Source organism: Chiroxiphia lanceolata, chromosome 29 (genome assembly GCF_009829145.1).
Source record: "Chiroxiphia lanceolata isolate bChiLan1 chromosome 29, bChiLan1.pri, whole genome shotgun sequence".
NCBI classification, from domain to species: Eukaryota; Metazoa; Chordata; class Aves; order Passeriformes; family Pipridae; genus Chiroxiphia; species Chiroxiphia lanceolata.
This window is the reverse complement of record NC_045665.1, coordinates 999,116-1,020,179: the sequence shown is the minus strand read 5'-3', so window position 1 is coordinate 1,020,179 and position 21,064 is coordinate 999,116. Positions and strand designations below refer to the sequence as shown.

The 21,064-nt window shown below is 53.5% G+C and overlaps 2 protein-coding genes across 6 annotated transcripts in view; one reads left to right on the top strand and one right to left on the bottom strand.

The window, feature by feature from the left end:
• Nucleotides 1-10,887, bottom strand: part of LOC116799863 (E3 ubiquitin-protein ligase RNF115-like) — a 94,466-nt gene extending 83,579 nt beyond the window's left edge. Inside the window, exons 1-9 of one of the 3 annotated variants that reach the window (XM_032713319.1) lie at nucleotides 10,784-10,887; nucleotides 9,109-9,167; nucleotides 7,957-8,008; nucleotides 6,472-6,674; nucleotides 5,442-5,513; nucleotides 5,278-5,350; nucleotides 5,104-5,197; nucleotides 2,253-2,368; nucleotides 980-1,123 (exon numbers count right to left, since the gene is read on the bottom strand). In XM_032713319.1, coding sequence (XP_032569210.1) covers nucleotides 1,013-1,123; nucleotides 2,253-2,368; nucleotides 5,104-5,197; nucleotides 5,278-5,350; nucleotides 5,442-5,513; nucleotides 6,472-6,674; nucleotides 7,957-8,008; nucleotides 9,109-9,167; nucleotides 10,784-10,861 — 858 coding nt within the window. In that variant the 5' untranslated portion in view covers nucleotides 10,862-10,887 and the 3' untranslated portion in view covers nucleotides 980-1,012. Of the gene's footprint in view, nucleotides 1-19; nucleotides 1,124-2,252; nucleotides 2,369-5,103; nucleotides 5,198-5,277; nucleotides 5,351-5,441; nucleotides 5,514-6,471; nucleotides 6,675-7,956; nucleotides 8,009-9,108; nucleotides 9,168-10,783 lie in introns of those variants that run through there. The other 2 variants (XM_032713318.1, XM_032713320.1) reach the window with 2 other exon arrangements.
• Nucleotides 10,888-11,034: 147 nt separating this feature from the next.
• Nucleotides 11,035-20,792, top strand: LOC116799833 (DNA-directed RNA polymerase III subunit RPC3-like). Of its 3 annotated transcripts, XM_032713230.1 has the most exons (16): nucleotides 11,035-11,143; nucleotides 11,313-11,505; nucleotides 12,016-12,392; nucleotides 12,561-12,613; nucleotides 14,002-14,187; nucleotides 14,275-14,363; nucleotides 15,963-16,067; nucleotides 16,145-16,237; nucleotides 16,319-16,399; nucleotides 17,735-17,786; nucleotides 17,889-17,949; nucleotides 18,032-18,182; nucleotides 19,007-19,108; nucleotides 19,779-19,828; nucleotides 19,921-20,070; nucleotides 20,319-20,792. In XM_032713230.1, exons 2-16 carry the CDS (start codon nucleotides 11,359-11,361, stop codon nucleotides 20,398-20,400), a joined length of 1,779 nt encoding a protein of 592 aa, XP_032569121.1. In that variant the 5' UTR covers nucleotides 11,035-11,143; nucleotides 11,313-11,358; the 3' UTR covers nucleotides 20,401-20,792. The 3 variants fall into 3 exon arrangements, with proteins under 3 accessions (XP_032569121.1, XP_032569122.1, XP_032569124.1); XM_032713231.1 differs by lacking the exon at nucleotides 12,561-12,613 and having other exon boundaries at nucleotides 11,036-11,143; nucleotides 12,016-12,271; XM_032713233.1 differs by lacking the exon at nucleotides 12,561-12,613 and having other exon boundaries at nucleotides 11,063-11,135; nucleotides 12,016-12,271.
• Nucleotides 20,793-21,064: the final 272 nt, after the last annotated feature.

Genomic DNA, 21,064 nt, shown 5'->3' with positions numbered 1-21,064 from the left:
GATCCCTTGGGAACGGGAATTCCTTGAGAAAGGCCTTTATTGGACGGAAGAGCAAAGAAAACGGGGAATTCAATCCATGTGGACACGGAGCCACCAACCCCAAGAGGTTTGGGAATGTCCCACCCCCCTCCAGGAGGGGGAGGGTCAGTGGATCCCAGGAGTCCAAGGATAATTCCAAGGATTAAGACCTGAATGAAACTTCACAGAAACGAGGGGAAAAAAACCCCTCAAAACAACCAAAGAATCGGCAAAAATAAAGATTTTCCTTAAGTTACTGGGGAAGGTGGGGGGGGAATTCCCAAGGGATGAGCAACGTGGTCCATAATTCCTGTCTGGAATGGCGAGGGGGGGGGTGAGGTTTGGACACACCTGGGGCCACAGGCACGTGGAAAAGGGTTGGAAAACCCCCAAAACAACCCCCCCCTCCAAAAAAAAAAAAACCAAAAAAAAAAAAAGAAAAAAGTCCAGGATCCTGGAGCTGCCAAAATCCTGCTCGGAGCATTCCTGATCCCAGAGCATTCCCAGACTCCTGAGGGTCCAATCCCCCCTTCGGGAAGGGCTCCAGACCCCTCCTGCCTCCAGCTGCCCCCTGATTTTACGGACCCCGAGGATTCCACCCAAAATGGGGCAATAAAATCCCTCCCGCCCCACAATTCCAGGCAATCCCAGACAATTCCAGCTTCCCGGAGCGCAAGGGGAGATCCCCCCCAAAATCCCTTTTCCAGAGGAGGCCGGGAGGGACTCGGAAGCCCCCCACTGGAAATAAAACCACCCCTTTCCATCAAACTCAAATCAACTCACTGCCCAGAATTCCCAGTTTGGGAGGAACGAGGCGGTTCCAAGGAGAAATTCCCGGGAGGAGAGCGCTCGGTGCCGCGATCCCGGGGGGGGGGGGGGGTGGGCCCCCCAAATTCCCGCTGCTTGGAGGGGGGGTTTGTTGGAATTCTCGATGCACGCCCGGAACGGGGGCTGCTCCGGCCTCCGGGAGCCTCTGGAATGTTCCAGGGAAGGGTCAGAAAGTCCATCGCTCCTGCAGGGGGCTGGAGGAAGCGTCGGGATTCGGCGTCTGCCGGGTGGAATCTTCCCCCTTGAGGCTCTTCCTGCAGACGGGACACGTGTCGTGCTGCAGGGAATCATGGAATCACAGAATCATGGAATTAGAGAATCGTGGAATTAAGAGAATCATGGAGTCAAAGAATCATAGAATCAGGGGATCGCGGAATCATGGATCGTAGAATTAGAGAATCGCGGAATCATAAAATCATGGAGTCATGGAATCATGGAATCATAAAATCATGGAGTCATGGAATCATGGAGTCATGGAATCATGGAATTATGGAATTACAGAATCAGAGAATCATGAGATTATAAAATCATGGAAGAGAATTATAGAATCATGGAATCATAGAGTTATGGAATCATAGAGTTATGGAATCACAGACTCATGGAATCATGAGATTATAAAATCATGGAATAGAATTATAGAATCATGGAACCACAGAGTTATGGAATCATAGAATCATGGAATTATAGAACCATGGAATCATAGAATTATAGAATCATAGAATTATAGAATTATAGAATCATGGAATCACAGAATCATGGAATTATAGAATCATGGAATCACAGAATTATAGAACCATGGAATTACAGAATTATAGAAACATGGAATCACATAATTATAGAACCATGGAATTACAGAATCATAAAATCATAGAATTATAGAATCATGGAATCACAGAATCATGGAATCATAGAGGCCCGGATCAGATCCCAATGGGATGCAGCTCCATTCCCACCACTAGGAGGAAATCCCAGGAGCTCTGGGATTTGCAAGACATTTATATATCATCTACCAGGGATGGAATATCCGGGAATTAAAGAATTCCTGCTGGGAACAGGAGCTCTGGGATTTTTGAGTCATTTGTGTAGGATCTCCTGGGGACGGGGCATCCAGGGATCAAAGATCTGGGATTCCCACCACTCTCCAGGCCCCTTCCAGCCAGTTCCTACCCCCCCAGACTGCCCCTATCCAAGCCTTTTCCAGGAATATCCCATGGGAAACATTGTCCCAGGCTGTGCTGAATTCCAGATGGACACATCCACCCCTTCCCCTCATCCCCTGATCCTTAAAGGAAGGAGCTCAGGTTGGTCCCACAGGCCCTGCCCTTCCCAAACCCTGCTGGCTCTGATCCCTTGTCCACAGAGCTGCTATCCCGAGGGGAATATCCCGGGTTTTTTTGGGATCTCACCAGCTCCAGCCAGGGCACGATGCAGCTGCTGTGGAAGACGTGGTTGCAGGGGAGCTGCCGGACCTGCTCCGCCACGGAATAGTCCTCCTTGCACACCGGGCATTCCAGCCCCGTGTCTGCAGGGAAACAGGGAATGGCGGCTCAGGGAGGCGGGAATGAGGGCGCTTTGGGATTTGGGAAGTGGTCAGGGAGGGGCTGCTGGGAACGGGGTGGGCAGGGATCAAAGGAATGGCACCGGGAACAGGAGCTCCGGGATTTTTGAGTCGTTTGTGTGGGATCTACTGGGGATGGAATATCCAAGGATCAAAGAATTCCTGCTGGGAACAGGAACTCCGGGATTTTTGAGTCGTTTGTGTGGGATCTACTGGGGATGGAATATCCAGGGATCAAAGGAATGCCACTGGGAACAGGAACTCCGGGATTTTTGAGTTGTTTGTGTGGGATCTATTGGGGATGGAATATCCAGGGATCAAAGGAATGCCACTGGGAACAGCAGCTCTGGGATTTTTGAGTCGTTTGTGTGGGATCTACTGGGGATAGGACATCCAGGGATCAAAGAATTCCTGCTGGGAACAGGAGCTCTAGGATTTGCAAGACATTTATATATGATCAACTGGGGAGGGAATATCCAGGGATTGAAGAATTCCTGCTGGGAACAGGAGCTCTAGGATTTGCAAGACATTTATATATGATCAACTGGGGAGGGAATATCCAGGGATCAAAGAATTCCTGCTGGGAACAGGAGCTCTAGGATTTGCAAGACATTTATGTATGATCTACTGGGGAGGGAATATCCAGGGATTGAAGAATTCCTGCTGGGAACAGGAGCTCTAGGATTTCCAAGCCATCTGTGTGGGATCTACTGGGGATGGGGCATCCAGGGATTGAAGAATTCCTGCTGGGAACAGGAGCTCCAGGCTTTAGAAGCTGGGATCCATCCACCCACATAAAATCCCCTGGGGATGGGGCATCCAGGGATCAAGGAATTCCTGCTGGAAACAGGAGCTCTGGGATTTTTGAGTTGTTTGTGTGGGATCTACTGAGGATGAAATATCCAGGGATCAAAGAATTCCTGTTGGGAAAAGGAGCTCCAGGATTTCCAAGACATTTATATATGATCTACCGGGGATGGAATATCCAGGGATCAAAGAATTCCTGCCTGGAACAGCAGCTCCAGGATTTTCAAGTCGTTTGTGTGGGATCTACTGGGGATGGGGCATCCAGGGATTGAAGAATTCCTGCTGGGAACAGGAGCCCTGGGACTTTTTGAGTTATTTGTGTGGGATCTACTGGGGATGGAATATCCCGGGATCGAAGAATTCCTGCTGGGAACAGGAGCCCTGGGACTTTTTGAGTTATTTGTGTGGGATCTACTGGGGATGGAACATCCAGGGATCAAAGAATTCCTGCTGGGAACAGGAGCTCTGGGATTTCCCCTCGGTGATCCCGGGGGGTCCCTTCCAACTTGGATAGTCCAGGATTCCAGGATTCCCAGCCTGCCTGTGCTCTGCAGGCTCAGTGGAGTTCCAGCTGCTCCTCGGCTTCCCGGAGAAGGGCAGGACACAGGGGTGTGTAAAACCATGGGATAAAAATATCCCGCCTGGAATTGCCGGGTTTAACCATAATGGAGGGATCGGATTCCAGGAAGGGGGCGGCTGGGAGGGGGAGGGAAAAAAATTCCCGAGATTTTTAATTGCATGACACCCCCAGCTCCCTGCTGGCAGAGCATTCCATGACACTGCCAGGCTGGAATACGCCGGGAGCTGGTTTGAAAGGGAAGAAGGGAGGAGCTGAGAGCACAAACAGGGATTTGGGGGTGGGAAAAAACCATCCCTGGGGGGCAGGAAAACCCAGGAATCTCCAGGATCATCCCTAAACATCCCAGGGAAAGCAGGGAGCTGATCCCAAGGCACTGTCTGCTCCCTTTTTCCTTCTCCCTCCCAAATTTGTCCCAAATGCCATTTTTATCTCCCTCCAGCTCCTGGGTGGGAAGCTGAGAATTCCCATACGGATTCCAATGGGGGGGAAAAATACACTCCAAAGCTTCCGGGAATGCACTGGCATTCTGGGATTAGGGGGGGGAAAAATGGGATCTCTTGGGAAAGTTTGGGAAGGTTTGGGAAGGTTTGGGAAGGTTTGGGAAGGGAAGGTTTGGGAAGGGAAGGTTTGGGAAGGTTTGGGAAGGTTTGGGAAGGGAAGGTTTGGGAAGGTTTGGGAAGGTTTGGGAAGGGAAGGTTTGGGAAGGTTTGGGAAGGTTTGGGAAGGTTTGGGAAGGTTTGGGAAGGTTTGGGAAGGTTTGGGAAGGGAAGGTTTGGGAAGGGAAGGTTTGGGAAGGGAAGGTTTGGGAAGGGAAGGTTTGGGAAGGTTTGGGAAGGTTTGGGAAGGTTTGGGAAGGTTTGGGAAGGTTTGGGAAGGTTTGGGAAGGTTTGGGAAGGTTTGGGAAGGTTTGGGAAGGGAAGGGAAGGGAAGGGAAGGTTTGGGAAGGGAAGGTTTGGGAAGGGAAGGTTTGGGAAGGGAAGGGAAGGGAAGGGAAGGTTTGGGAAGGGAAGGTTTGGGAAGGGAAGGGAAGGGAAGGGAAGGGAAGGGAAGGGAAGGGAAGGGAAGGGAAGGGAAGGGAAGGTTTGGGAAGGGAAGGGAAGGGAAGGTTTGGGAAGGGAAGGGAAGGGAAGGGAAGGGAAGGGAAGGGAAGGGAAGGGAAGGGAAGGGAAGGGAAGGGAAGGGAAGGGAAGGGAAGGGAAGGGAAGGGAAGGAAGGTTTGGTTTGGGAAGGTTTGGTTTGGGAAGGTTTGGGAAGGGAACAAAGGGATGTCAAACACCAGGCTCCAGGTGCCCCCGGACCCGGAGTCACCCACCCACTTGTTCCTGCGTCACCGGCACCGTCGGGAGCGACGAGATCTTCTCCTTGTCCGCCGGCGGCGGTCCCGTGTTTTCCAGCTGCCCCAGGAGCTGCAGAGGAGCAGGAATTCCAGGCTCAGGAATTCCCGTGGCCCTGGATCCCCCCCAAAGCTGGCACGGGTGCCCCTCACCTGGGTGACGATGGCGTCGAGGCCGCTCTGTCCCCACGCGTAATCCCCGGGGTTGGAGTGCAGCATCCCGCTCCTGCCGGCGGGAGAGCCCAGGAATTCCTTCCCATCCCAAACCTGCCTCCGGGGGCTCATCCCAGGGTTTTTTTTTGGGTTTTTTTACTCACCAGGAAAAGGGATGTTGGGAGCCAGGGACGGCCGAGTTGGCGAAAAACCCCGCGAAGATCTGCTGGATTATCCTGGGGAAAAAAAAAGGAGGAATGGGAGGGGGAAAGATGGGAAAAGTGAGTGAAAAAATAAAGGGTGGGAGCAAGGGAAAAACGGGAATTCCTGCCCCATGGATGCGTGGCTGCAGGGCTTGGGAGTGGGAAAATCCCTGGATAAAACTGAGAGACAGCAGGAAGGACTTAGGGAAGTGAGTTCATCCCAGGGTGGGAGAACTGGGAATGCCTCGAGTTCCAATGGAAGGGTTGGCACTGGGACAGGGAAAATCAGGGAAAAACATGGGAAGGACAAGTTAAATAAATAAATAAATTAATTAATTAATTCATCCCAGGGTGGGAGAACTGGGAATGCCTCGAGTTCTGATGGAAGAGTTGGCACCAGGACAGGGAAAACCCGGGAAAAGCATTGGAAGAACAAGTGAAATAAATAAATAAATAAATAAATTTATTAATTAATTCATCCCAGGGTGGGAGAACTGGGAATGCCTCGAGTTCCAGCGGAAGGGTTGGCACTGGGACAGGGAAAACCCGGGAAAAGCATTGGAAGAACAAGTGAAATAAATAAATAAATAAATAAATTTATTAATTAATTCATCCCAGGGTGGGAGAACTGGGAATGCCTCGAGTTCCAATGGAAGGGTTGGCACTGGGACAGGGAAAACCCGGGAAAAGCATTGGGAGAACAAGTGAAATAAATAAATCCATCAGTAACTGGTGGCAGCAGGAACAGGCAGCAACACAGGGAATCCTGTTCCCATGGATACAGGGGCTCACGGCCGGGAATTCCCGGGATAAAGCCCCGAAAGGGAGGGACAGCTCCGAAGGAATCCGGGCTCATGGGAACACCGGGAATGCCCCGGCAGCGAGCCAGGGAAAGCCACTCGGGATTGTGCTGAGGGGAAGTGCTGGGATCCCTCGTTTTTCCCCCCGGGTTTCTTCCCAAATCCCGTTTTTCCCGGGAGTTCCCACTCACCCCTCGATGGCGGGCGAGCGATCCGGGCGGGAGCTGCCTCGGGATCGGAACCTGCGGCTCGGGGGCAGCCGGGGGGGGCGGCCGGGCCCCCACAGCTCCCCCGGGGAGCCCCGATCCGGATCCCGGCCCTCGGAATCCAGGGAGCCGCTCAGGAACGGTCGGAAATCCGGGAAGAACATCGTGTGGTCCAAGTGGTCCCAAAGCTGCGGAGGAAGGGAGGGAGAGAAAGGGGAGATTCCCCCCTGCTCCGGCGCTCATCCCGGCGGGAACGCGGTCCACGGCGCCGGAGTGATGTTCCCGCGGGTGCCACGGATTCCGGGAATGAAAGCCCGGGAAAAAGGCTCAATTGTGGCCCGACGGGATGTGGAGCCACTGCGACAACCCCCCGGAATGCCCGTTATCCCAAGAAATCCAGAGGTTGTGGCGTTGGTCTCTCCCTCTCTCCAAGGGCTGGAATTTGAGGAGGGATTATCCGTGGGATCCCCCCGGGGGTCTCACAGCCCCAGGGAAGGACATGGATGTGGATTTGGAAGGATCCCCTATCCCTGTGTCTGCCCCCATCCCGCTGTTTTGTGGGATCTGTCCCTGAGCCATTCCCTGCCCCTGCACCGGATCCTGTGGGATCTGTCCCTGTGGATAAAGCCATTCCCAGCCCCTGTGATGGATCCTCTGGGATCTGTCCCTGTGGATAAAGCCATTCCCAGCCCCTGGGATGAATCCTGTGGGATCTGTCCCTGTGGATAAAGCCATTCCCTGCCCCTGTGATGGATCCTGTGGGATCTGTCCCTGTGGATAAAGCCATTCCCTGCCCATTCACCAGATCCTGTGGGATCTGTCCCTGTGGATAAAGCCATTCCCTGCCCCTGTGATGGATCCTGTGGTGCCTCATCCCATCTGTTCCCTGATTTCTCCAATTCCCAGCCCAGAGCCTCTCCAAGGGTGATACAGGGGGAAGATCCATGGATCTCCACTCCAGAGGGTGCAGGAAAACCCCCAGGAATTCAGAGCCAGAGCCTCCCCTCCCCAGGGTGACCCTCTCCCACAAATCCTTTTGGATTAAGGAATAAAAGCCAAGGAATGAACATTCCGTGTTGTCCCGCTGCTCTGAGGGGATGGAGGCCACTTCCAGGCATTATCCATCCCAAAATCCAGGCTGATTTATGGAGCATGGAGCTCTGCAGGATCGGGATCCCGCTGGAACTCGGGAATTTCTGGGATATGAAGCAATATCCAGGCAATAATCGGGATCAGGAGACAAAGGGATCCAGAGGAAGAGGGGACCCAGCACGGAAGCAAACAGGAAGAATCCGGATTGGGAACAGATTGGGATCTGCATTGGAATTCTGGCTGTTTGGTGATCCCATTCCTGGCTTGGGATTGAGGGAATTTCCTGTGAGTTTGGATTTTATAATGGATGGAGTCCAGAAAACCTGGGAGCAGGAAGAACCCCTCTGGATTTTGGGGGAAAAAAGCAGGAAAACTCACCTCTGCGAACTGCGAGGAGGGGCTGCCATCCAGGGCACTTCCATCGAAAAAACTGGGAAAAGCAGGAGAGTGAGGGCAGGGCCCATTCCCAAAATTCCCCTGTGCTCCCAAAAATCCCCCCCCATGCTCCTAAAAATCCCTCCTGTGCTCCCAGAATCCTCCCCAGCCTTCCCAAATCCCTGTTTTGTTTCCCGGAATCCCCCCGAAGGGATAAAAAAATACAAAAAAAATACCAAAAAAGGGTAAAAAATACAAAAAAAGGGTAAGAAATACAAAAAATGGTTAAAAAATACAAAAAAGTTTAAAAATAAAGTTAAAAAGATACAAGAAAAAGTTAAAAAAACTACAAAAAAGGTTAAGAAATACAAAAGAAGGTTAAAAATATAAAAAAAGGTTAAAAAATACAAAAAAGAATTTAAAAATACAAAAAAGATTAAAAAATACAAAAAAGGTTAAAAAATACAAAAAAGGTTAAAAAATACAAAAAAGGTTAAAAAATACAAAAAAGGTTAAAAAATACAAAAAAGGTTAAAAAATACAAAAAAGGTCAAGAAATACAAAAAAGGTCAAGAAATACAAAAAAATGTTAAAGAAAAGTCCAAAAATAGGAAAAAAGATTGGTTTTTTAAAAATATTAAAAAGGTTGAGAAATAGAGAAAAAAAGGGTAAAAAAACTCCACAAAATGGGTAAAACCAAAATATTAAAAAGGGGTTTTACCAAAAAAAACCCCAAAAGGGGTTAAAAAATATTAAGACCCAAAAGGGATGTTGTTTTTTTTTTTTTTTTACAAAAAGAAATAGCAAAAGGGGTTAAAAAAAAAAAGGAGGTGGAAAAAAAGACTAAAAAGGAGGAAAAAACATGAAAAAAAAATCAAAAAGGGTATTTTTAACCCAAAAAAAAAAAATCCAAAGGGGTAAAAAAAAATATGAAAAAGGGTAAAAAAATATAAATAAATAAATAAATAAATAAATAAACAACAAAAAAAAGGGTAAAAAAAATACGAAAAAGGGTAAAAAAAAAAGACCAAAAGGTGCAAAAAAAGAGCAAAAAGGGGGGGAAAAAAAAGACCAAAATACGGCATTTTTCCCACTTCATCTCCCTGTTGTCTGTCCACGTGCCCAGCTCTGGGATATCCCTGGATTTTCCGGTACCTGGAATCATCAGTGACCTCCTCGATGAAGCCGGACTCGCAGCGGGGGCAGGTGTATTCCTGGGAAGACAAGGAGTTGGGATTAGCCATGGAATACTTGGGATTCCAGGGAAAAACAGCCCCCTCCCAGGAAGATTCCTGATCCTGGCTGCCCAGAAGCTCATCCCACCCGATCCCAATCCCAATCCCAAGGGATTTGGGTGCTTGGGAGCTGAAGAGTCACTGGGAGAAAATTCCTTCAGAAGGGAAAAGTTTTCCCTGCTCTCATTCCCAGAGTTCTCTCCTAGAGTTGTGGACTGCCTTGAATTTGGGGGAAAACATGGAAAAACCAAAAAGTTCCCCCCCCTCACCTTCCCTCCTGGATTCTCTCTCCCAGATCTTTCCTTCCCTGGATTCCATCCCACAGCTGGAGTGTTCCCAAATCCCACCCTTTTCCATTCAGAACCGATCCCTGCTGGATCAGAACATTCCTTTCTTCTTTCCCCACGCTTTCCCAGGAAATCCCAGATGCCATTTACCCCCCCCCAGGCATTCCCAAAGTCTGCCTTTCTCAGTTTTGTGGGGTCTCCATCCAAACCCTTCCTTGTCTTCTTCCCATCAGCATCCCGGGAGCCTCCAGGCCCAAATCCTGCTCTGGAGGAGGTGGGAAGCAAAGCCCAGCCCCCACCCTGGCTGCTCCAGCTCCTTCCTGTGGATTCCCAGATGGATCAGATTCCGGAGCCAGCGCAGGTGACACCTCCCAGTAACCCAACCCCGGCAGCTCCGGCTTCATCCACGGATTCTGTTGCTTCCATGAGATTCCAGCTCTGTTTTTCCAGCCTCACCCCCTGTTCACCTCTGGATCCTTATCCCACGGGATCTCTCTTTCCTTGGGAACACGCAGGACCATCCCCACACCTCAAACAGCCCCTCTTTCCCAGTTTTTCCCTAAGCAAAGCACCTCGTTCCAAACTATCCCACCTCGATTCCAGACCATCCCACCTCAGTTCCCACCACCCCACCCCGATCCAGAGTTATCCCATCCCAGTTCTGACCATCCCACATCATTCCAGACTATCCAAACGTTTGGCTCTTCCCAGACTCCCTTCCTTTCTCTTGTTCCCAGCCTTTTCCTTGCCCAAAAAACTCCCCTTCCCTTCCCAGACCTTCCCTTCCCAAACCTTCCCTTCCCAGCCGCAGGGAATAGGAACTGGGAAAATTTAGGAGCAGGTTGGCAATTCCCACCCTGTCAGGATGTGGGGACCACTCAGGGAGCGGGATGGGAATGGGATTATCCCAAATCCCAGTATTAGAACTGGGATGGGGGGCGGGGGGGGGGGGGATTTTGGGGTCGTCAATCCTGTTCCATGGGGGGATTTTGGGGTCGCCCCGTCTCTGCAGGTTCGGGAGGTTTGGGGGGGGCCAGCACGGGGAGGAGGCAGGATGAGGAGTCCCCCCTTGGCTGACGGGTCCCTAAAGGGATTGGGGGGGGCTGGAGGCACTGAAGGGTCGGGCTTTGGGAGGGGGGGTCGCCCCTTCCCGCAGAGATTTGGGGGAGGGGGGGGTCACCCCTTCCTCTGAGGCCTCAGGGAAGGACTGGGGGGTCACCCCCGCCTGCCGGATCCTCCCACCCCTCCGGACCGGGGCTCACCGGCAGCTCGGAGCTCCCCCGAGTCCCCCTCCCGCCCGGGGCTCACCGGCAGCTTGGGGCTGACCTCGCCCTTGCAGCTGTGGCAGAAGAACCGGTGCTGCGGCACCGCCGCCGCCTCCGCCATCTTCGCCCGCCGTCACTCCTCCCGGGGGGGCCACAGAGCGCGGCCCAGAGCGGCCCCGCGCTTCCGCTCAGCTCGTCTGCTCCGCTCCCATCGCGAAGAGCGAGGGTGGGAGGATAGAGCGGCCCCGCGGGGTTAGCGGCGCGCAGTGCGCCCCCTGCTGTGGGGCCTCCCAAGGAGGGACGGCGGCAGCGGCGGCGGCGGAAGTGGGGGAAGCGGAAGTGGAGGAGAAAGCGGAAGTGGCCGTTGCCATGGCGGCGGTTGCGGCCTAGGCGAGGTCTGGGGGTGAGAGCAGGGAGGGCCCGGGACCCCTGAGGGGGGAAGGAGGGGAGATCCCACCTGAAGAGGGGCGGGAGGGGCGCCGGGATCCCAGTGATCCGCTGATTCCCCCCAGGAGGGGACACAGAGAACCCCGGGGGGGGTCAACATCTGTCCCCTCTCTGTCCCCCCCCAGCTGTTCTTTCCCCACCACGTTCCTGGGATTCCTGGGAGCCGCCGAGATGACGCAGGCGGAGCTGCGGCTCTGCTCCCTGCTGCTCCAGGAGCACTTCGGGGAGATCGTGGAGAAAGTCGGGAATTCCCTGCTCCGGACGGGCCCGCGGCCGCTGCGGCTCCTGGTGGGCGACACGGGGCTGCTCCCGGATCAGGTACGGGGTGGGAGGGGGCCAGAGGGGGAAACCGGTGGGAAAACCTGGAGAAGGACGAGGAATTTTTAATAACAGTAACTCAGAGGGTTTTCTGGAGTGGGAGGTTTGTATCTCCCTGGAAAACTTCTTTGGAAAGGAGGAGAGAAACTCTAAGGCTCTGTAGGGAGGAAAGATGGGAATAAACCGGTGGGAAAACGTGGAGAAGGACAGGAATTTTTAATGAGATAAACCAGGAGTGGGAGGTTTGTGTGTCCCTGGAAAACTTGAGGAAGGAGGAGGGAAACTGGTGCTGTGCAGAGATCAAAAGAATCCAGGGACAGGGATAGATGGGGGGGAGAAGAACAAGGCATTTCGAATGAAATAAATCAGGAAGGGGGGAATTTTCCCGGAGCGGGAGGTTTGTGTTCCCCCGAAAAGGAAGGAGGGGGGAAATTCGGATTCTCCGTGAGGAAAACGGGGATCTGGGCGGGGGGAAAAGTGGGATCCCAACCTTCCCGCTCCCTCCCGCAGGTGAAGAAGGCCCTTTGTGTCCTGCTCCAGCACGACCTGGTGCGGTACGAGGTGCAGCCCCGCGGGTCCGTGGAATACGAGGCACGGAGCGAGCGGATCCTGCGGATCCTGCGCTACCCCCGCTACATCTACACGGCCAAGACGCTCTACGGGGACCCCGGGGAGCTGCTGGTGGAGGAGCTGCTGCTCCACGGCCACCTCTCCATGAGCTGCGCCGTGGCCAGGGTGGCCGATCGCCTCACCGAGACCATGGAAGGTGGGAGGGAAGGTCCTCCCTGGAAAAAAAAAAGAACGGGAGCGGGTTTGGGAATGTGGGAGCAGAGGATTTGGGGGGTGTTCGTGGCCAGGTTGTGGTGGTGTCACCGTGTCCTCCAGAGGCTCAGGAACATCCTGGATCTGGCTGATGGAGACTATGGAGGGTGGGAATCACCTCCTTAGAAAAATAGGGATCTGGGAGCAGGTTTGGGAATGTGGGAGGAGAGGATTTGTGGGGTGTTCGTGGCCAGGTTGTGGTGGTGGCCACGGTGTCACCACATCCTCCAGAGCCTCAGGAACATCCTGGATCTGGTCATGGAAAGGCTGATGGAGACCATGGAGGGTGGGAAGCTCCTCCTTAGAAAAATAGGGATCTAGGAGCAGGTTTGGGAATGTGTCAGCAGAGGATTTGTGGGGTGTTCGTGGCCAGGTCGTGGTGGTGTCACTGTGTCCTCCAGAGGCTCAGGAACATCCTGGATCTGGCTGATGGAGACCATGGAGATAGAGCTGATGGAGACTATGGAGAGTGGAAAGCTTCTCCCTTTAAAAAAAATGGGATCTGGGAGCAGCTTTGGGAATTTGGGACCAGATGGGGTGTTCGTGACCAGGTTGTGGTGGTGTCACCTTGTCCTCCAGAGCTTCAGGAACATCCTGGATCCAGCTGATGGAAACTGTGGAGGGTGGGAAGCTCCTTCTTAGAAAAATAGAGATCTAGGAGCAGGTTTAGGAATGTGGGAGCAGAGGATTTGTGGGGTGTTCATGGCCAGGTCGTGGTGGTGTCACCGTGTCCTCCAGAGCCTCAGGAACATCCTGGATCTGGCTGATGGAGACTATGGAGGGTGGGAATCACCTCCTTAGAAAAACAGGGATCTGGGAGCAGGTTTGGGAGTGTGGGAGCAGAGGATTTGTGGGATGTTCATGGTAAGGTTGTGGTGGTGGCCACGGTGTTGCCATGTGCTCCAGAGGCTCAGGAACATCCTGGATCTGGCTGATGGAGACCTTGGAGATATAGCTGATGGAGACTATGGAGAGTGGAAAGCTTCTCCCTTTAAAAAAAATGGGATCTGGGAGCGGGTTTGGGAATGTGGGAGCAGAGGCTCCGTGGGGTGTTCACGGCCAGGCCGTGATGGTCGTGGTGGTGGCCACAGTGTCACCATGTCCTCCAGAGCCTCAGGAACATCCTGGATCTGGTCGTGGACAGGCTGATGGAGACCGTGGCAGGTGGGAAGCTCCTCCTTAGAAAAACAGGGATCTGGGAACAGGTTTGGGAATGTGGGAGCAGAGGATTTGTGGGATGTTCATGGCCAGGTCATGGTGGTGGCCACAGTGTCACCATGTCCTCCAGAGCCTCAGGAACATCCTGGATCTGGTCGTGGACAGGCTGATGGAGACCGTGGCAGGTGGGAAGCTCCTCCTTAGAAAAACAGGGATCTGGGAACAGGTTTGGGAATGTGGGAGCAGAGGATTTGTGGGATGTTCATGGCCAGGTCATGGTGGTGGCCACAGTGTCACCATGTCCTCCAGAGCCTCAGGAACATACTGGATCTGGTCATGGACAGGCTGATGGAGACCGTGGCAGGTGGGAAGCTCCTCCTTAGAAAAACAGGGATCTGGGAGCAGGTTTGGGAACGTGGGCCCAGAGGGTCTGGGGGGGTGTCGACGGTCGTGGTGGTGGCCGTGGCGTCAGGACTATCCCAGCTCCACCCACTCCACGGCTCCTCTCCCTCCCAGATGGGAAAACCATGGATTATGCCGAGGTGTCCGGCACGTTCGTGCGCCTGGCAGACACCCACTTCATCCGGAGGTGCCCGATGGTCCCGGAGAACCCCCGGAACGCCGCGGAGCCGCCGCCCCCCGCGCCCGCCCTGGCCATCGCCGAGAGGGACATGTACGTCGTGCCGCGGCTCAGCCTCGCCGGTGAGGGGATTCCCGGGATTTCGGGGGCCTCGGGAAGCGCTCGGATACGCGATTCCAGGTGGGAGATGCTGGTTTTTGGGTCTGCAGGGAAAGGGAAGCGGAGACGCTCGTGCGACGAGGAAGAGGACGGGCAGCGCAAGGCCAAGAGGCAGAAGCAGGAGGGAGGAAGCTCGGAGGTACCGGGAATTCTGGGGCTGGGAATCGGGGCCTGGGAAGGGTGGGATGGGCATATTCCTGAACTGGAGAAACCAGGGGGGGTTGTGAGCCCCTGCCCTCATTTTTTGTGGTTCCTTTTCCTCATTTTTCTGCTGCTTCCTCCTCATCTTTTCTGGCTCCTCTTCCTCAGTTTCCTTGGCTCCTCTTCCTCAGTTTCCTTGGCTCCTCTTCCTCAGTTTCCTTGCCTCCTCTTCCTCAGTTTCCTTGCCTCCTCTTCCTCAGTTTCCTTGCCTCCTCTTCCTCAGTTTTCTTGTCTTCCTCACTTTTCTTGTCTCCCTCACTTTTCTTGGCTCCTCTTCCTCACTTTCCTTGGCTCCTCTTCCTCACTTTTCTTGGCTCCTCTTCCTCAGTTTTGTGGCCCCTTTTCCTCATTTTTTTGCCTCCTTTCTTTCAGACTTTTTCTGCCCCTTTTCCCTCAGTTTTGTGGCTCCTTTTTCTCTTTTTTTGGGCTCCTCTTTCATATTTTTTGTGGCTTCTTTTCCTAATTTTTTGTGACTCTTCTTCCACATTTTTTCATCCCTCTTTTCCCTCAGTTTTGTGACCCCTTTTCCTCACTTTTGATTGCTCTTTTTTTCCTGCTCTTTTTTCCTCATTTCCCTTATTTTTCCATCTCTTTTCCCTTATTTTTGTGTTTCATTTCCCTCAGTTTTGTGGCCCCTTTCCCTCATTTTTTTGGCTCCTTTCCTTCAGACTTTTTCTGCCCCTTTTCCCTCAGTTTTGCGGCTCCTTTTTCTCTTTCCCTTATTTCTGTTTCATTTCCCTCAGTTTTGTGGCACCTTTTCCTCCTTTTTTTGTGCCTCATTTCCCTCATTTTTCCATCTCTTTTCCCTTACTTTTATGTTCCATTTCCCTCAGCTTCGTGCCTCCTTTCCCTCCCTTTTTACCGCTCCTTTTCCCTGCCTCATCTCCCTCATTTTTTCATCTCTTTTCCCTTATTTTTGTGTTTCATTTCCCTCAGTTTTGTGGCCCCTTTCCCTCATTTTTTTGGCTCCTTTCCTTCAGACTTTTTCTGCCCCTTTTCCCTCAGTTTTGCGGCTCCTTTTTCTCTTTTCCCTTATTTCTGTTTCATTTCCCTCAGTTTTGTGGCACCTTTTCCTCCTTTTTTTGTGCCTCATTTCCCTCATTTTTCCATCTCTTTTCCCTTACTTTTATGTTCCATTTCCCTCAGCTTCGTGCCTCCTTTCCCTCCCTTTTTACCGCTCCTTTTCCCTGCCTCATCTCCCTCATTTTTTCATCTCTTTTCCCTTATTTTTGTGTTTCATTTCCCTCAGTTTTGTGGCACCTTTTCCTCCTTTTTTTGTGCCTCATTTCCCTCATTTTTCCTCTCTTTTCCCTCATTTTTATGTTCCATTTCCCTCAGCTTCGTGCCTCCTTTCCCTCCCTTTTTACCGCTCCTTTTTCCCGCCTCATTCCCTCATTTTCCCGTCTCTTCTCCCTTATTTCTATTTCATTTCCCACCGCTTTCTGCCTCCATTTCCTCCTTCCCACCAACTTCATGGCTCTTTTCCCTCAGTTTTCCCACCCCCTTTCCCTCATTTTTATCCCTTTTCCCCCCTCAGCCCCCTCCGGACGATGGCATTTACTGGCAGGTGAACCTGGAGCGTTTCCACCAGCACTTCCGTGACCAGGCTCTGGTCAGCGCCGTGGGCAGTCGCATGGACCAGGTCTGGCTCTCCCACCCCCATTCCCGCTCCGGATCCAGGCTTTTCCCTGCCCTGAATCCCAGTTTTCCCCCGTGCAGACCAGCAGCGAGGTGGTGCGGACGATGCTGCGCATGAGCGAGGTGACCACGGCCTCGGGCGCGTCCCACACCCAGCCCCTCTCCTCCAACGAGGTGGGTCCTTGGGAGCACCTGGAGTGCTGGGAATTCCTTGGAATGCCTCTGACATTCCCTGCTTTTTTCTCTCCCATGTAGATATTCCGGGCTCTTCCTGCTGGGTACAACATCGGGAAGCAGGTGCTGGACCAGTACCTGGCGCTCCTGGCTGATGATCCGGTGGGTGCCCCCGGGCTCTCCAGGGCTTTTCCAGCCCTGGCATTCCATGATTCCATGGAATTCCCTCTGTCTGTTCACCCCCGGGCTCTCCAGGGCTTTTCCAGCCCTGGCATTCCATGCTTCCATGGAATTCCCTCTGTCTGTTCACCCCCAGACTCTCCAGGGCTTTTCCAGCCTCTGGCATTCCATGCTTCCATGGAATTCCCTCTGTCTGTTCACCCCCCGGGCTCTCCAGGGCTTTTCCAGCCTCTGGCATTCCATGCTTCCATGGAATTCCCTCTGTCTGTTCACCCCCCGGGCTCTCCAGGGCTTTTCCAGCCTCTGGCATTCCATGCTTCCATGGAATTCACTCTGCTCTCCAAGGGGAAAGGGAGTTTTGCTGAGAGTTAACAGTTTTTAACAGATACTGACCAATTTTGAAGTTTTTGCACAGATATTGGAGTTATTTATCAGATATTAGAGTTATTTAAAAGATATTGGAGATATTTAACAAATACTGAAGGCATTGAAGTGATATCAAAGATATTGAACAGATATTGAGATTATTTATCAGATATTGAAAAAATTAAAAGATACTGGAGATATTTAACAGATACTGAAGTTATTTAACAAATACTGAAAGCATTGAACAGATATAAAAGTTATTAAATGGGTATTGAGGTTATTTATTAGATATTAAAGTTACTTAAAAGATATTAAAGATATTTAGGAGATACTGAAGATATTTAAGAGATATTAAAGATATTTAGGAGATATTGAAGATGTTTAAAAGATACTGAAGTTATTTAACAAATCCTGAAGGCATTGAACAGATATCAAAGATACTGAACAGATACTGAGGTTATTTAATAGATATTATTTAAACAGGTATTTAATAGGGACCAAAGATATTTAACAGACATTGAAGATACTTAAAAGATGACAAAGGTATTTAAAAGACACCAAAGATATTTAAAAGTTACTGGAGAGATATTTAAACATATTGATGATATTCAAAGATGCCAACGTGACTTTAAAAACACTGAAGTGACTCCAAATATTTTGAAATTACTCAAAATCCATTGAAGAGACCAAAAATTTTGGTCACTGAAGATATTTGAAAGTTATTTAACAGATCCCGAAGGTATTTAACAGTCACTGAAGATCTTTATAAGATATTAAAGGGATTTAAAAGCCTTTGAAAGTGTCACTATTTGTTGAAGTCGTAGATTTTTTCTTTTCCCAAAATCTCCGTTTTTTTTCTTCCCACTCCAGATTTTAAGGAAAACAACCCAACCATGTTTTTTTCCTTCTTTGGGGATGTCCTGACCTCTTCCCTGTTGTCTCTCCCTGCAGCTGGAATTCGTGGGGAAGTCTGGGGACAGCGGTGGGGGCACCTACACCGTCAGTATCCTTTGGAGAGGGGGGGGACACACCTGGTGTTCCCAGGCCTGAAACATTCCCAAGCTCTGGAATTTTCTCCTTGACCTCACCCCCCCCTCCCCTGCAGACCTGCACAAGGCCCTGGCATCTCTGGCCACGGCCACGCTGGAGTCCATCGTGGAGGAGAGGTGACAATGGGACCTGGGACACTCCCAGGCTTTTCCAGGGCCCCTTCCCACGATCCCTCCTCATCCCGCTCTTCCCGCCCAGGTTCGGCTCCCGCTGCGCCCGGATCTTCCGCCTGCTCCTGCGCAAGAAGCACCTGGAGCAGAAGCAGGTGGAGGATTTTGCCATGATCCCGGCCAAGGAGGCCAAGGACATGCTCTACAGGATGCTCTCGGAGAATCTGGTGTCCCTGCAGGTGAGGGAAACTCCGGGATCCGGGAGATTCTCCTGGATGGAATAGCTTGGCTGGGGGTTCCCAGGCACTTCCAGGTCATCCTGACTGGGAGCTGGCACCAGGGACACCTCTGGGGAGGGAGAGGAACCCACCAGGGACACCTCTGGAGAGGAACCCACCAGGGACACCTCTGGGGAGGGAGAGGGAACCCACCAGGGACACCTCTGGGGAGGGAGAGGGAACCCACCAAGGACACCTCTGGGGAGGGAGAGGGATCCCACCAGGGACACCTCTGGGGAGGGGAGAGGAACCCACCAGGGACACCTCTGGGGAGGGAAGAGGAACCCACCAAGGACACCTCTGGGGAGGGGAGAGGAACCCACCAGGGACACCTCTGGGGAGGGGAGAGGAACCCACCAGGGACACCTCTGGGGAGGGAGAGGGATCCCACCAGGGACACCTCTGGGGAGGGAGAGGAACCCACCAGGGACACCTCTGGAGAGGGAGAGGGATCCCAGCAGGGACAGCTCTGGAGAGGGAGAGGGATCCCAGCAGGGACACCTCTGGGGAGGGGAGAGGAACCCATCAGGGACACCTCTGGGGAGGGAGAGGAACCCACCAGGGACACCTCTGGGGAGGAACCCACCAAGGACACCTCTGGGGAGGGAGAGGGATCCCACCAGGGACACCTCTGGGGAGGGAGAGGGAACCCACCAAGGACACCTCTGGGGAGGGAGAGGGATCCCACCAGGGACACCTCTGGGGAGGGAAGAGGAACCCACCAGGGACACCTCTGGGGAGGGGGACCCCCCTTAGCTTGGTCCCTGCCCCTCTCCTTCCCACAGGAGATTCCCAAGACTCCGGACCACGCTCCATCCCGCACCTTCTACCTGTACACGGTGAACGTGGCGGCCGCCGCCCGGATGCTGCTGCACCGCTGCTACAAGGTGGGTGCCCAGCACCTGAACATCGGCCATTCCAGCCTATCCATGTGGGAATTCCCAGGGAATCCAGGTGGCACAGCCCCCCTCCTTCCCGGTGCCACAGGGGTGGCAGTGCCACCGTCCCCGTGTCCCCTCATGGGGTTCCCTGGTGTCCCCCAACTCACCTGGGCTGGGGGGCTCACCTGGCTCTGTATCCCCAGAGCTCCTGCTCCAGTATCCAAGTGTCCAGGTGTCACAGTCCCCTCCTTCCTGGTGCCACAGGGGTGGTGGCAGTGCCACCGTCCCCGTGTCCCCTCATTGGGTTTTTGTGAGTGTGGGGTCCCTTGGTGTCCCCCAACACCCCTGGGCTGGGGGGCTCACCTGGCTCTGTATCCCCAGAGCTCCTCTTCCAATGTCCAAGTGTCCAGGGGTCACAGTCCCCTCCTTCCTGGTGCCACAGGGGTGGCAGTGCCACTGTCCCTGTGTCCCCTCATGGGGTTCCCCAGTGCCCCCAACACATCCCCATGTCCCCATGTTCCCCCATCGGGTTTTTGTGAGTACCCCTGGGCTGGGGGGCTCACCTGACTCTGTATCCCCAGAGCTCCTGCTCTGATGTCCAAGTGTCCAGGTGTCCCAGAGGTGGCAGTGCCCCTGTGTCCCCCCCAGTGCCCCCAACACCCCTGTTTGCCCCCAGAGCGCCGCCAACCTGATGGAGCGCCGGCAGCACGAGACGCGGGAGAACAAGTGAGCGCCGCGCCGGGACCGGGGGCTCGCCGAGTCCAAGGGGGGGTCTGGAGCCTCCAGCACCACGTCCCTGTGTCCCTGTCCCCTGGCAGGAGGCTCCTGGAGAAGTCCCAGCGGGTGGAAGCCATCCTGGCCTCCATGCAGGCCACGGGCGCCGAGGAGGAGCAGCTGAGGGAGGTGGAGGAGATGCTGACGGGGCCCGAGAGGCAGCAGCTGGAGAACCTCAAACGCAACGTCAACAAGTGAGGGGACAGGAGGGGACGGGGAGGGGATGGGGATGGGGATGGGGACAGGGAAAGGGAAAGAGAGGGGACAAGGAGGGAACGGGGAGGGGACAGGGATGGGGATGGGGAATGGGGAGGGGACAGGGAGAGGGATAGAGAGGGGTCAGGGATGGAGACAGTGATGGGGACTAGGATGGGCTGGGGAATGGGGAGGGGACGGGGTGGGGAGGGGGGACAGGTGGCTGCCCACCGCTGTCTGTCCCCAGGATCGATGCCAGCGAGAACCAGGTGGACGAGACCATCTTTGTGCTGGAGTCGTTCATCGAGAGCACCGTGAAGAGACCCTGAGGGAACGGGACAGGGACAGGGATGGGGACAGGGACAGGGATGGGGACAGGGTCAGGAATGGGGACAGGGTCAGGAGTGGGGACAGGGACCAGCTGCCTTCACCAGTGGTGCTTGTGCTGCTGAGGGGAATAAAGCAACAGTTGCTGATGGCACCTGAGCATCAACAGGGGACAGGGACACAGAGGACATGGGGACAGCTGTCACCCCTCAATTTGGGTGTTCATGGATCCTCACTCAGTTTGGGTGCTCATTGATCACCCCTCAATTTGGGTGTTTATCCCCCCTTAATTTGGGAGACCCCCTGGCAGGACCAAGGGACCCCCCTGTCCGCGCCCCACACCCCCCAGAGCTGTAATTTATGGCAGTGCCATTAATTAAAGATATTTATGGAACGGTGCGATGTGAGGGGAGGGGGGATGTTCGGGGGGGTCCTTTGGGGACCCGGGGGTGGGACAGTCGTGTTTGAGGGGGATATTTTGGGGGCACGTGACCTCCGGGACGGGACACACGTGACTGGGGGACACACGTGCGCTCGCCCCGCCCAGCACGCTCCGCTTCTGGCCTTGCGCCCAATCACAGCGCGCTGCCCCCATGACGTATAACAAGGGGCGGGGCAGCCCCCGTGAGGAGGCGGGGCGCGCGCGGTTGCCGCGGCAACGGCTCT